This window comes from Micropterus salmoides, unplaced genomic scaffold, assembly GCF_014851395.1.
Source record: "Micropterus salmoides isolate LMB-PRFRI ecotype aquatic unplaced genomic scaffold, ASM1485139v1 Ms_hic_scaffold_8, whole genome shotgun sequence".
NCBI lineage: Eukaryota > Metazoa > Chordata > Actinopteri > Centrarchiformes > Centrarchidae > Micropterus > Micropterus salmoides.
This window is the reverse complement of record NW_024044570.1, coordinates 24941829-24957618: the sequence shown is the minus strand read 5'-3', so window position 1 is coordinate 24957618 and position 15790 is coordinate 24941829. Positions and strand designations below refer to the sequence as shown.

The 15790-nt window shown below is 43.4% G+C and overlaps 1 protein-coding gene across 4 annotated transcripts in view; it reads right to left on the bottom strand.

The window, feature by feature from the left end:
- Positions 1-15790, bottom strand: part of brsk2a (BR serine/threonine kinase 2a) — a 163635-nt gene that overhangs the window by 3530 nt on the left and 144315 nt on the right. For 2 of the 4 annotated variants that reach the window (XM_038705514.1, XM_038705515.1), the window contains exons 12-18: positions 15165-15315; positions 8788-8848; positions 6595-6802; positions 6388-6436; positions 5145-5268; positions 3823-4003; positions 2599-2688 (exon numbers count right to left, since the gene is read on the bottom strand). In XM_038705514.1, coding sequence (XP_038561442.1) covers positions 2599-2688; positions 3823-4003; positions 5145-5268; positions 6388-6436; positions 6595-6802; positions 8788-8848; positions 15165-15315 — 864 coding nt within the window. Of the gene's footprint in view, positions 1-2598; positions 2689-3822; positions 4004-5144; positions 5269-6387; positions 6437-6594; positions 6803-8787; positions 8849-14867; positions 14934-15152; positions 15316-15790 lie in introns of all 4 variants that reach the window. The other 2 variants (XM_038705511.1, XM_038705513.1) reach the window with 2 other exon arrangements.

Sequence of the window (15790 nt, the reverse complement as noted above, 5' to 3'; positions counted from 1 at the left end):
TCCGACAGTACGCATGCAAATGATCTTCCGCTAAACACACACTCTTCTTTCTGCTGGGCTTTAATGGTCCCACTGCAGGTAGGTGGAGTGGTAAGGACACCAAACATGAGAAATCAAACAAATAAAGAGGCAATGTTCTTTTTGTTAATGGTGCACACACAGTACATCTCTGGGAACTATCAGTCACACGCAGGACTATGCATACTATGCAGAAGAGCCATTTGCACAATAGAGTCCTGTGGGCCGACAAATGAACAGTGACAACATCAGTAACAACAGGCATGGGTTCTGCACAGATGACAGCACACACACACACACACAGACACAGGACTGAAGGGTGTCTTTGTACCTGTACTCAATAAAAGACTGATGGAAAGTGGAATGTATGTTGCAGTTGGTTTGTGGTAAAAAACAAAGTATATGCACATACTGCCATGAAGACTGCCTGACGTAGCCTGGAGATTAAGTAAAACTTAATTCAATCACGAATGAGTGAATGCGTATTTGTCTGTGTGTGTGGAAAGTGATTGTGCCACAGTTGGTTTCGCCAGCTCCATTATCCAGCTGGAAAATGGTTGCCGCCAACATCTCCCTTTCTTTCTCATGTGTGAAGAATTCCACATCTTGTCACTCCACCCAAATCTGCACATTTTCAGAAATAGCAGGAAACTGATGAAACTTGAGAGACTGAAATGATGCTGATTGTTAAATTAAAAAAAGACACCACCCACTAAGTGAGTAGTTCTCCTCTTTAGTCCTGTATATCCTTCAATTGTTCCACCCCTCTATTGTCTTCCTAAACTGGGCTCCCAGGTATGCTGCTGTTAATAGTGATTAGGGGACATAATAATGAAGCCTTTTGTTTGACACACATTGGTATGCAAAGCCATTTCTATTCTTAATTATAGCCATTGGCTTTTTTCAAAGGCCCTGTGGTCAGGTAGCAACAAATGTGAGTTAGGAGGTCAAAGGAAAGAGGGAGGTGAAGGAAATTAAGTTTAAAAATGCTTTCAATTAATGCCTAGGATTCATATTATAGTGTGAGATACTCTGATAGTACAAAAACATGAAATTCATTTAGACTGACCTTGGTCAAAAACAATTGGCATTGATACAAAATGCATCAGCTCTGACAATGAGTACAGAGTAGAATACTATACTTCATTATTTATTTATGTATTATCTATGGAATCTCCTCAGTATCTTATATTGCTTTAAGTGGTTCTCATATTATAAAGACTGAATTTTATTCTTACAATGTCATCTCTGCTGCCGAAACAACACACAGCAGTCGTTTAAAACAAATCTAATACAATTTATTGTAATTTCACACTCCCTATAACTCAGCCTGTTAATTAGCATCACAGTCTAAAATATCACAGGTAACTGGTACACTTACTGAGGCACAGCAATGAAAACAGACTGTTGAATATCATAAGAGATGTGATGACTGCTGTTAATTTCTGAGTGCGAGTGAGAGTAATATTGCTTTAAAAGCCACAAAGTAAAGATACAATACTTAGCTTACAGTATAGCAACACAGTGTAGTATGAAGTGATATGATGGCTAAGTATTAGTTCAATAACCTGTGTCAGACATGGAATGGGAAAGGGGTTTGAAAGGATAAAGAAAGACACAAACATACACATAACAAGAGCATGATTCAAAAGGTGGGATGAAATTAACATCCAAAGGAAACAGCACACCTCCTCCTGATAAATCTGGTGTTTTTTCAGGCTGGTGGTGTTTCTCTATCTGGCCAGCAGATGGAGCTGTTGTTAAGATGATGGCAACAAAAATGGAGCAGTGATTCACAAGGAAGAAGAAGCTAAGAACAGAAGAGGAGGAGTAGCAGTTGTCTCTTATTTTTCTTTTCATCATCCAGACTGTGTTGAGCGAATAGGATGTAGTCACACTGGGGAAGGAACAAGCTTACACATGTCCGTCGACTCTGCATCAACCCTACTACTAATGAGACGCAGAACAAGACGGAAGAACAAAGGAGGTTTTTAATAATGTCATGGAGTTCACAGGTGAACAGTTAGGTGGTGATTAAGGTTGCCCATCTGAGTTTTTACAGATGTCTATAGGTGCCTTTGGAGGTCCTATTGTGCAAGCAAATACCCAGAGAGAGAGAGAGAGAAAGAGCACTTGTCAGGTGCGATGTCGCTGTGCAGTGCATTGTGGGAGTGTGTTGAGGTGCAGTGGTGTTGCCATGGTGACAAGCTCCGACGATCAGTCTTGGAAGTAGGAGTAACAGAATGCAAATCAGCTTACCCAACCTCTATTCTAATCTTCACTGCCAGTGCAATGAGACAACATTTGACCCGGAGTCGGTGCTTGAGAGCAACTCCCACCCTTTCATGTCAGTGAGGCGCGGGCATGCAAAGGAAGCCGTTTCGAGAAGCGGAGAGTGGCTCAGGGATATCAAGCACAGGGAAGAGGAGGGAAGGATTTAGCTTAGCTTAGCTTAGCTTCAGCGATGAGAGTGGTTCGTCAGGGGGGTGGGAAGGGCGGATGAGGCAGTGGGGGTAAGGGTGAAGAGGTATTTGGAAAGATTTTGAAATATTTATTTAAAAATTAGGACTTCGTACTCACCAGACAGCTGTTGGACCCCAGGCTGGTCATGTGTGCTTAACAACTGGCTCTGAATCGTCTCCACTACTCGCTTGAAGCGCCGGCTGGGTCCTAAACACAGGCACACAAAAATATTGGCATAATCAGTTCACAATACACAGGCAGCTGTGGAAAACATGTAAATGGAAAAATTAAGAGAGGAAAAAAGGTTAGGGTGAGGAGAGGAGAAGCACACGCAAGCGCATAGTTTGAAATGTGAGCTGGAAAATCTGCAGAAAGCCTGAGATGATAAATGCAGACCAGAGGGGAGTGCTACTGTAAGCTCCTGCTGTCTACCTGTTGTATACAGTGTGTGGTCAGTGACATAGAAGACCCAGCAGGCCCCAAACAGCCAAAATCATACCCTATTCAGCTCAGATCTGCCCTCCACTTGAGTGTGTGCGTGGGTATTGTGCCAGTATGAATGTGTCTGAGAGAAAAAGAGCATGAAAGAGAGCTTGTGTTTCTGCAAGGCTAAGCATGCACACATGATTGCATAGTATGTAATCTTGCATAGCCAGACCTCATCTTGTTACGCGCAGGGAGGTTTGGAGGAGGGGGGGATCTTATCAAGCATTCAGGATTGCAAGAACTTTGAAAGTCCTTATACAGACATTTTTTTTGGCAGTGAGTTTGAAAACACCCACCTCTGGAAACAGCACTTCGGGTTTATTTGTTGGCTTGATACAAACATAGTTGAATTTTGTTAGTGTGATGGCATCCCACTTCATGAGATGCCTTTCCACACCTTTGAGTGACTTGTGACTTGACTTGAATTTCCCAAGACCTCTGTAAGCCTGCTAAGATGGAGGACTAGTAATTAAATTTTACTTATCACTGTATGTAACTCTGATCTTTTGCCTCACAATAGGAAGGTCCTACATTTCAACATGACCCTTTTTGTATGGACTGTCCACAAGAGATGTGTCTCTTAGTTGTCTGATTGACAAGAAGGGTCCAACTGTGGACCTAGTGTCTGGGGACCCCAGGTCTACAAGCCAATGGGAAGAGAGTGGGGTCTCTGGGCATGAAGCGTGTCACTTTCTTTAGGGTACCCAGAAGTGTGGTGCGCAGTTGGACCATCTTGTGATAGACTGGTGACCTGTTCCATGTGCATCGTGCTACTTGCCCAATACGTGCAGGATAAGCGGGTATAAAAAATTAATAGAGGGTTAGTAACTTGGTGCATGCCAGCAGTGTCCTAACCTGAGAGCAGGGTGAAGGTGACAGAGTAGATGCCGTTCTCCTTGGTGGCAGCTGTGCTCTCTGTGTAGGTAATATCCACCTGGAATTTGACTGGCTTCTGGAAGACTGTAGGGCCCGCTGTGGACTTGTACTCTGCTCTGAAACTTGTCTGAGAGATCACACTGTGGCTCAGGCTGGGGATCTGGGGGGGGGGGAGAGAGTCAGTAAAGGAGGCAGATATAGGAATAAAAATAGGTAGTAAAAAGAAGAAAGCAATGGGATTATACATAGGGAGAAATGATGTTTAATTTTTCCCCCACACCTTGCAAATGAAAAGGTGAATAAACCCTCATTAAAATGCCCTCCACATACTACCGAGCCACAGCTGAAACTCTAAGGAGATTAATGCCTTGGGGAGTAGCCATGCATGCCAGGGAGACTTAAGCTAATGTAATCTTGAGTCATCCAACAACATTGCACTCTTCCACCTAAAATGAATTTGTATGCCCAATGAACAGGTGAGCTCTGAAATAGTCACGTTTCACCATAGTGCCGTAGAGGGTTTGACATCCCATTAATGTGAGTGTGCTGAGAGGTATAATTCCACTGATTCAGGTGCCAATCTCCTGTCTAGAATACCAGCTAGCATAACCCAGAGGAGAAAATCGCTACCTCCAGGGATGGGGAAACAGATTTGACATTGACCTGCACTGGCAGAGTTTGCATTTACTTAGACTTTGTTAAATCTAACTGGGGTGAGGATAGCTTCTGTTCAATTATGTACACTGAATATCAACTACTGTTGCTGAATGTTTGTTGATACATATAAGCGTCGCGCTCACTGAGAAACCCTGATGTTGCCTGCGTTCCTGCATATATTTGTACATCCAGACTATTATCAAACACACCACACACACAGAGATACAATCTACGCTATTTCTCAATTACTCACACTACACATCTAAATATACAAACACACACACGCTCAATACATAGTACTGCGGGCAAAGCATCTATATGCTAATGATCAATGCTCTCTGTTGATTTTCTATTGACCTCAAGTGAGACTGCACAGAGAAAATAGAAGCACTGAACACAAGCAGTTTACTGAATTGCTACATAAATCAGAAGCATGTTAGCAAACACTCAGAAGGTGCCTCATAGCACAGTCAATCCCCCACTGCTGTTAGAAAAGGCAATGTCCTGAATTAGACAGCAGATATACAGGTAATACTGCGGCACACATGTTCAGATATACAGAGAAAAGTTGGGGCACGGCGAGCCCAGATCAGATACAAGAAGGGTTTAGGGAGGCAGTGGAAGAAAGAAAGTAGAGTGTATACCGAGAGAAAGGCTTGAACGATGTCTGCCTTGATGGAGCTGAGAGGCTTGTCTTTGATGACAATGAAGATCTGCTCCTCTTTCTCCAGGTTGATGAAGTTACCAAACCAGGATTTTTTGGCAAGTCTGTAGGGAAAGACAAAAACAAAAACAGTTTGTCAGCTGTAAGTTTATACTGCTGTATGCACCTAAAAGAGTTTGTCTTCCTTCCACTCTTTCTGCTTCATTTTACCCACCTATCCATCTATCTATCCATCCACAAAAATGGAGAGAAGGTGAAGAGTTCTCTATTTCTCTCTGCAGCTCTGGGCAAATGGAAATGAGCAAACAGAGGATACCTCGAGGGAAATGAGCTATAACTGTGCAGGGGAGGTAAGTTTTAAGACATTTCACCTCCTTTGCAACTGGGTATCTGTAAATGCATGTATGGATGTGTGTGTGTGTGTGTGTGTGTGTGTGTTGGAGAGAGAGAGAGAGGGAGAGCGAGAGAGATAGTGGAGCCTCTCTGTGAACAGAACTGTAAGTCCAGAAGGGGTGGAGGTAGATGAGTTCGCCACGGGCTTCAGCCCAGGTGTACCTGCACCCACTAATAAGCCATATAGACTCCTGTTTTCTGAAATATTAATATTTCATGTGATTCTTGAAAATGTTAATGATAAGCAAGACTCAAACAGCAGCAACTCCCAAATTTCACCCTTATAAATATTAAATAAATAAATACATACATGTTTAAATAAGAATACAAACTTACATAATCTTACAATGTCTGCAGAGACAATAAAGGGTGCATTGTTCAGCAGTAAGAAGCTGGTTACAGCTGGTGTGTGACTGTTTATGCCTGTGATCAAGCCAGCTAAGAGAAGGTCTTTTCCAGCCAACTATCCAACTCCTTCCAGCCAGGACATTCTTCCCAGCCAGATGGAGATGGCCAAGCCAGCCAGCCAGCCAACCAAACAGGCATATCTAGGCCAACCTTGAGTTAACAGGCCCCTGGGAGCTCAGCAACATCACACAGGATGCCTACCCTCCCTTATAACTAACCCACTGCCTCCTGCTACGGTGCTGCTTTTCCAGACCAGACCAGACCTGAGGTCATTACAGGGAACTCAGCAGGCAAAAATCAAACTTTCATGGATGTAATACTTCCCAAAACACCATGCTATCAAAAGCAAGGCTGTTTGAGCCAATGACTGAGGGGCTGACAGGTTCTGCATAGTTATGATAGGAGGGGTGGCATCTACTCACTCTGGAGAAGACTCTGGTGTGAGGCTGGACATCTCCTCTTGCGTGGGAACTGCGGAAGCAGGGTCAAAGGTCAGACAAAGGAGGAGAAAGATAACAAGTAGATCACACGAGTGGGTACCGTCAGATTTTAGGACGGATGAAATTAACACAATTACAAGATAATTCAGTGTTACCACAACAATCCTAAATCTGCTGTAAAGTCAGTACCTTGGAGTTTCCTGCGGTGGAAGCGAGGTGATCCGAGGAAGCTGTTCTTGATGGAGTTGAGACGCGTCCTCCAAGGCATGCCTCCGATGGAAGGGCTTGGGGGCGGCGTTGGGTTCGGGGTTCCGGCTGGGCTGTCCTTGGGAGTGTGCACCGGAGTGCCCTTTGGGGTGGGGAGGGGGCTGCCTCGAGGGGAGGGGTGAGGGGTAACCTGTATGAGGGGGATAGATTTGGGCGGGTGGTCAGTGAATGAAGAAGGTGCCGGCGCCACAGGGTGAAAGTGGTGCAGCCGGATGGGCGACAAGGGCACCACTGGGCTGTAGGGCACGGAGAGCTGGGGGTTGGCAGCAAAAATGGAGCGCCGCACCTGGGGGCTGTTTGGGGTGGGAGCACAGGGGTTGGAGGATGGGAAAAAGGGGGAGGATGGGGAGGACGGAGAAGTAGGGGTGGGGGGCACAGAGGCAGAGGGGGGTTGCAATGGGAGCTGGCAGGGAGTGGAGGGCTCTGATTTGGCTGCAGATGCTGCATCTGGGGAGGTTTCGGGGAGCGGGTTGGATCGTGTGGCTTGGAGGGGCTTGGGGGCAACTTTGGGCTTGGCTGGGAGTGTCTGCGTCTTGCTGAGTGCTGCCGGCAGAAGCTCACTGTTTGGAGCGAGTGAGTTGGGGGTGGAGATACGGGGGCCCGTGCGAAGTGGGACTGGCTCAGGGGAAGGACAGGGGCTTGTGTTAGGGGACTGCAACAAGTCTGGAGACTGAGGTGGTACACAGAACTTTCTGACAGGCTGGAGCACACAGTGGGAGGACACGCAGCACAATACAGCCAAGAGTTAGAGCAAGTGGAGGAGAAGAAAACAAAGGAAAACACATGCAGGCACACAAACACATACATAAAGTAAGGCAAAAAGGGTGGCAAAGCAAACACAGCCACAAATAGATGCAGGTGAGATGTGTACATACACAGGAGAGATGGAGGCATTGCAAAAAAAGAAAGACAGGAAAGAAAAGAAAACATGCAGTTAGACCATCCAGGGACTCAGAAATGAAATGGGAACAACAAAAACAGCAAGCCATGCACACAATTTTTAAAAAGGCCAAACAAAACGTGTAAAAAGATGGACTTCAGTTGAATAACACATGCAGGGCTCTGCTAGCAAAGAAAAGCAAGCAGACATAGACAGGTGTGACAGACATAAGGCCAGCTGTGCGGACAATTTGTCTGTCTCAATAACAGGAGGAACCCCATTTTGGTATAGTTGCCGTAAAAGGTTTCTTGATCTGTTTCATTTGTAATGGTGAAATTGCAGCCACAATGGCGCACTGATAAACTATTTCCCTCGGACGCCTCCCCCTTTCCAGACATAAATCCGAGAAAATAACCCCATATGGAGTCTCTTGCTGAGAGCAAAATCCAGGCTTTGGGTAGGTCTGAGAAATCAATTTCCCTTTCAGATCAGCCTGAAGGAACCTGTGTGGCGCAGTGGAGCCCGTTTTAGGATCCTGGCTAATCTCGAGCCTTCTCAGGTTAGTCAGCTGGAAAAGTTTACTACAAGCTTCCCAGCTCTGAGCAAGAAAAGTGGGGAGTTTCTGAAGCATTCCCTGAGCTGGATTTCCACAGAGCTCAGGCCACAGAAAACAGAGAGAGGGATAATAAGCAGAAAGGATGGCGAGAGAAGAGGCTTTAGGGGAGGAGAAAGTTTGCTGTGCTGTCACATCCCCCATGCAAGTTCATCAGTATGTTTTACTTAACAGAAAGGTCCAGCTATATAGACACAGTGATGACTCATGTAAAGTCAGATCTAACACCGGATATGAAGAGCTTATCAGAGTGGATCCCCACTTCCTCAAAATGCAATGGTAGAGCTGAACTATGTGATTGATAATTAAGGAGTGGAAAAACGTGCAATATCTCAGACTTATAATAAAGTGAAACAGTAGAGCAATATTGCATGTGCAGAGAGATTTAGTGATATTGCTTTCATGCTGTATGTGCTGTGCTCTGTTAAAGGTGACGATGTGACTGTAGTGACTGTCTTTATTTTCTCTAGCAGACACAAACAGCAATAAGATGACAGCAATAAGACAGGATCAGCAGTAGCTGGATGGCCCGTTATCCCTGAAGGTGAACAACTAGATATCTGAGAACTGGGTCAAGAGGTGTGTGCCTGTGTTTGTAAGTGCACAGAGAGTTGTGACTTACCCGTGGGCTACTGAGGGGGCTGGTGGAGAGGCCAGAGGAGGCTCCACTAATAGACCGCGACCTGTGGCACAAACACACAAGAACACACACAGGGGCAGAGGTAATTTGTGAGATGTGTAACCGTTACATGTTTCAGTAAACACAGGTGGAGGTAAGAGCTTGGAGGTTACATGTTGCACACAGTTAGAAAGCACTACAGCAGATGTTAACATCATACTAAGCACAGTAGTTGCTATCAAGCCCTTTGCAAACACAACACTTATTGACACAGAGGGCAAAAGCATTACAACAAAGTAACACGCTGACTTGACAACATTATTAGCATTGACTCCCAGCAATTAGTCTCACACCAATTAAGCTAAAACTTCGGTTTAAAATATGTCGATTTGAGTGCAGCTTCTCCTGCAAATCTATAGGCTGCTTTCTCTCAGATTAGCATTCAAATTAGCTTTCCGCCTCATCTATATTTTGCTAATAAACCAAACATGTTGACTTTTGGGCCTTTGCATTGGATCAGTAGAAAATATCTTGAGGGGGGAAATGAAGTGGGACATTTGGTTGAGTGCCATTTGTCATGTTCCTCCCCCCTGCAGATGCTGTCAATAACCCCTATGAGCAGAGCCCTGCTCAAAAATGAACAATCACAGGACAATCTGTCTCCATCAAGCGCACACACATGCACACGTTTACACACAAACACACAAAAAACAGGGCCTGTCAACACTCGGAAACACCAGCTGCTCACTGTCACAACACTGTTCCTTTTTGTCATTCAATCTAATAATACCCCCCCCCCCCACCCCCCCTTCTCTCCCTTTTTTCTCTTTCCATCTGAGCATTGACACATTTGTGAACATGTGGCAGAGCCTACAGATCGTTTGTCTCTCTTTGAAAAGATGAACACTACAACTAGTGTTTTTTCAACTTGCTCGACCTCACGGACAAATGGGAGGGGACAATGAGGGAGTTGAGGAGTGATGGAGGAATGAGGGAGGTATGGAAGAATGAAGGATGGGAGGGATGGGTGGAGTAATGGAGACTGATGTTCATTCCTGATGCTCGAGCAGTCCCACGAGACCACAGAGGCATCCATATGTGGACACATCACTCTGTAAACGGTTACAGCTAGTAGCCATAAAAATGATACTGGTGCTGTCATAACAACAAACCTGGATTAAGAGGTGTGGATGTCAAGCCTCTAAAGGTAGAAGCACTTATTTGGGTTCAATCATCCACCCCCCTTTTAATTTACAACCACCTAAAGAAACAACAGATACTAGAACAGCAAACCTTCTCCTGAGAGGCACAGACACAATCAGAACAGAATAGAAGCAACAGCTACCATGAGAGAGAGGAAAATATAGAATCGCCCACTCTTAAGCTATTTTTGTAATTCTCTCACTGCCCCTTCTGTGAGTGTATTTATTGCACACACTCAGGCACACATGAGTAGGCGATGTTGAGACCATGTTGGCTGGGATTTCTTGTTTCAGAGAGCAGCTGACCAGACAGTTGCTATCATTTACATATAAGTCCTACAGTCCACTGAGACATCCCCACAGTTGCTCACTACAGCGTTTGTGCACACATAGCCAGTTGCACTTCATCTAAACATGGCCAAAACACAGCATCCCCGGGCCATTATGAACATATTGTTAGAGGCACTCTGCGTCTGTTAGTGTTGGACCAGCAGGTCTATAAAGCTAATGTTACAGATGGTTATGCTGTACAGTAATGGGCTGTCAGAGGCTCACCCTTGCTTCGGAGAGACGATGAGTTATTGTTGAAGAGTGTTTTATTTATAGTGAACAGCGTACACAGCTGAGCAATCATTTATCATCTATCATATAGAAACATAGAAGCCAAGTTATTAAATCAGTAGGAGTGGAGATGCTGAAGCCAACTAAGCCCTCTATATTTCTGTGTGTGTGTGTGTGTGTGTGTGTGTGTGTGTGTGTGTGTGTGTGTGTGTGTGTGTGTGTGTGTGTGTGTGTGTGTGCTTTAAAGGGTCAGTTCACCATAATTACAAAAAATGTAATATGTTACAAAATTTGTTCTGTAGTAGAAACTAGCCACACAGAAAGTTTAGGTGTGATTGGCCCACGTTGGATGAGATCTATTTCTGCAAAGATGTCTGCCTCCACCCAAAAAAAAAAATTGAGGTGAGAGTCCAGGATAACCGGGGATATAGCTTCTGAAAAGACATACTTCTGTTAGATTTCTTAACACTGTAAGCACCAGTGGCGGAAGGTAACAAAGTACATTTAATTAAATACTGTACCAGGCACTAGTACTTAAGTATTTCCATTTTATGTTTCTGTCTATTTCATTACATTTCAAACATAAATATTACACTACTACATTTATTTGACAGCTGCAATTATCAGCAATTAAGATTTTACACTCTAAACCGTGGAAAGCTTATAAATTACAATGTGTTGTAATAGATTCAACCACACAGAAGTCTAAAATATCTGCACAATGACTATGTTTAGTAAGTAAATTTAGCTGCCAATACTTCTGTACATTTACTGAAGTAAAGTTTTGAATGCAAGGCTTTAACTTAGTATTTTTACATTGTGGTAATAAAACTTTTCTTGAGTAAAGCATTTGAATTCTGGTGAGCACTACAAACAAAATTCCATTTGACTCATCTTGTAAAGGACATCTTTTCCAGTCTAATAAAACCACAACTATCTGCACTGCTATAGACCACTGGAGGTATGAGAGAAAATGTGTTTTTTAATCATATTAATTAAAATTAATTTTTGTTTTTACAATTTGGATGAAGTAACCCTTTAGTGTGTGTTTGTATACTTGCACCCATTCGTGTGTGCAATATTGTATGGTGCACTATATGTGTACGTGTGTGCCAACCCAGTTTTCTTTCTCTATTATCCATTAGTCCTGAAGCTCACATTTCCCATAAGGCTGTTTTGGAACAGGGCCCAAGTCCTCAGTGTCGGACCACCGGCTGCATCAGAGACCCATCCAAAGCACCCGTGGGGGTCTAATGTTGGGCTGTGGGGAATGGAACCAGTACAAGAGGTTCTGGATAATGGCATGGACTGAAATACAAGGAAAGTGAAACTAAATAAAATGGATGGTGGTAGGAGTCAAACGAATGACACTGCCAAGGCCAAAACACAATGCTACTGCTCTGCTAGCGCGATTCAAGGCAAGAGAAAGTTCAATTTTTTTTTCTCTTCCCTGCCTCGATATTGACTTTGTCAATGGAGTTCTTCCACACGGAGTAAATATTCATATAAATCAACACACGGTTTAAATTCATTTCCTTTCCTGAACCCTGACAACTCCCAGTGGACTCAATGCATTAATATTCAAAACTCAGCTCCCTTGAATTTCAAAATGTAGAAAGACCCCTGCAGTTTATGCTGTAGAGATCAATGTTAAAGGTGCTTCATTTGTGCTCATTTGAGCCTCTTAAATAAATTAGAGTCAATAATTACCATGAGAGCACAACTTATTAAGACTGCTCCGACTATACCCAGCACATTTAAACTTCATGAAGCAACTAGAGCAGCAAAGAAAAGAAAATCAATTGATATTCTCTTCTTCACACTGCAGCACTTTTCCATATTTCATTTACATATCATTAACCTCCCTTCATTTCTCCTGGCATGTTGTTAAGTTTTTTAAAATTAAATCAGGGGGATTTCTTGCGCTTTTTAAGGTACTTTGGGTATATAAAGAATGAAAGAGGCATTCATATGGGAATGTCTCCGTGTGTGTTTCTCTGCAACATGGCTACTGCAGCATTTATCCCATATCTCTTCAATTATGTTTCACAGAAGCAGTCAAATCACCAATCACATGTATGAAAATGGAGCCTGGACAGATGATTGGATCGTAACTGCCTACATGAGATATGTGAGGCAAAATGCTGGGTAAGGATAAGGTGCAGGCATTTTCGTTGTGTAATTTTAGATAAAACCGTTTCCCCTCTCTTCCACCATTTACGCTGGTGGAAATGTATCCTGTCAAAACACATGTTTCAAAGTCAGTCCTCTCTCTGACACCCTCTGATCTGAAGTTCTATGGATCTTCTGTGCTGTCGACAAAAGTTTGCTGTCGGAGAAAGATAAGGTTAGGTTCAGAGAAAGTCAGTCAAATCTTTGGACGTTATTCTGCTACGTATATGCTTCCCCAACACTATCATCTATATACACACACACACACACACAAGCGCACCCATGATCAAACAAAGCGCAAACAAGGATGTGATAAAAGGCGAAAAAGTCAAAAATAAATAAATAAATAAACACAACAAAATCCAGAGACTTTTTTACTTTTTCCCCCAACTGATCAGCTGGAGAGCTATGAATTGCAGTGGGGGGGAAAAGAGATGTATAGCGAGAGAGAGATTTGATTTGATTTGGAGGCGGAGGGGCTGTGGTATAGGACTCCCCCCACCTCCAACCCACCACAGCAGATAGGAAGCCAGACAGAGAAAAACTAGCAGCATTTCCACATTAGCATAGCAATTCCATACAAACAGAGGGGGGCGTTTGGGGCTGAAGGTCAGCTGCACACAAGGGACCACAGAAAAGAGAGAGAGAGAGAGAGGGAGGGAGAGAGAGAGGGAGGGAGACATCAAAGGTTAGTGAGGTCCCCCAAACGAGATTTGAGTGGAGGGGTAAGAACAAACACACTGATTTAAAGTAGCATGGAAGAAAGATGCAGCAGGGCTTTTTTAATGACTGCAGCGGCTGATATATGTAGGATCCAGACACAAACTTATTTCATATGCTGCCATCTGCAGATGTGACTTTGTATTGAGAATCATATGAGAGAACCTAAAGGTCCTGTTTAAATAAAGGTTCAAAACACTCATTTCGGTGCACTTTATGATGTGCAGCATTCAGTTGGATATGATTCATGAACTGGTGTTGAGGAAAGTATTGTAAATGCTTGATAAAGTCATTGCAAACTGGCCTATTTTGGGATTCTAGTCTTGACTAAAACAGATGAGTCAGAGCGAAGGGCAGAAGAAAGCAGCTTCTAAACTAGTGTAACCTTTAAATAAAGAAGAGATAAGACTTAGATCGCCTGAAGGGATGAAGAAGCAAAGAAGAGGCAATGAAACACAAGAAGATGAATCCTAAACCAAAATTCAGAGGCACCAGAGGACTGAAAGAATTAAGCAGAAGTGTTCAGAGGTGGAACTCTTGAAATGAGTTTAAAACTTCTGAAGTGACTTCCCCTGGTGAAATGAAGCGGGAAATACATTCTTGATGTTTTGTTGTTGGCAAAGCACAATGGGAGTTACACTGAGGAGTTATTAATGCATCTGACATTTGGTTGAATATTCAACTTTATAACTATTTCTTTTATCTATATAATATATGCCCTCGCTGCTTCTGCATTTATGCCCTATACCTCTGAAAGCCTTTTCCAGCACTCTGCCAATCTGCCTATCATTAGGCAGATCAGGTTATCACCCCCTCAGATTCAATCTTCCCTGCTGTCACAAATGTCACTGCCTCTGAGCAGAAATGTGCGGTGTGATGATATATTGGTTGTTGAAATAAGATGAGGAAATAGATTTTAAATCAGTCCGTGGTGGCTTGTGAGGGTGTGGATCTGGCTTGACTTGAACATTTCTAAAATAGAGAAATGTTCTGCATTCGGAGAAAGTGGGACACAGTATGGGAGAACTGATTATCAATGCATTCAGATTATGAAAAGAAGAGATAATTGAGACGGAAAAGAAGGAGTGTAAATATTAAGGCTCTGAAATGCAAATGCACTGTCCTCCTCAGTTTGAAAATTAAGTTAATTAAGAGAGTTAAATCAAACTTTAGGGACCATCCCAAAACTGTTGACTCTGTTGGACCCACCTTCTTTCATTTTTCTGATGAAATTTAGCTTATTAAAATGGACTTAAAGTAAAGTGTAAAGCTGCCACATGCTGCTTATGTAATCACCATTTACACAAAGTATTCTATCAACAGAAAACACTGCTGCATGTTTCTCCTGCCACGGATGTCTCCTTGCATGAGGGTGAGACACGGAGCAAGAGGAGGTGAAAGTGTGAGGAGTGAGTGGCAAGTGAATACCTTTCTTCTTTGCTGCATTTTGTACTGGCGTCAGGAATATCCAAGCTTTTACTGTACACTGATTTACTACAGTGAGACAGGAGACAAAGCGAGCAGAGCGTCAGTCTCTGTTTATGTTTGTCCACAATCTAGCCTGCTGACATCAGAGCCAGACTCGCTGTCAGACCTGCTGAAACACCACTGGGCTGCGAGATCCTCCACACATACACAAACACACACAGAGCTATGTCTATCTCTACTTGTTCATTTGAAAATTGTATTGATTATTTAGTTTTTTCTTTTCACCTCCATGTGTACCTTTGTCCATGCTGCGTCATGTCGATAGCCCTCCTTGCCGGTACAGGTGAGCCTCCGTCTGTGACACTGAGGACCTCCATGGACTTCCTCTCCGGTCTCCTCTTGCCATGACGGTTCAACATGGGAGAGTCTACCCGCTTCTTTGGGGGATCTGAGCGAAACAGCAAGACTGATCATTTCAGAATCAACACAATGCACCAGGCGTCTCTGTACGTTAATGCATCTGTTTTTACACATCGAGTAGTTTTGTGCATTAAATGCATATGTGTGAGTGTTGGAGTGATGTTTAGGGCTGATCACATTGACATTTTAACTAATAGTGAATAAGTAACGGTTTCCTCCCAGACCTTGAACTAATGGTCATTGTATTGACTTTATCACGTTCACTGAAGAGGGAGTCTATTCATCAAAATGTCAGTATCTCACAGCAAACACACACACACACACACACACACACACACACACACACACACACACACACACACACACACACACAAACACACTTACACATTTACACATAATACTCCTCCTATTGCAGTGCTCTTGTCAGAAAGTCTAAGTAAAGCATCCCTGTTTCTGCACAGATTTCTGTGGGTGGAAATCTTTGCTGGCTTGCGGTGTGCGAA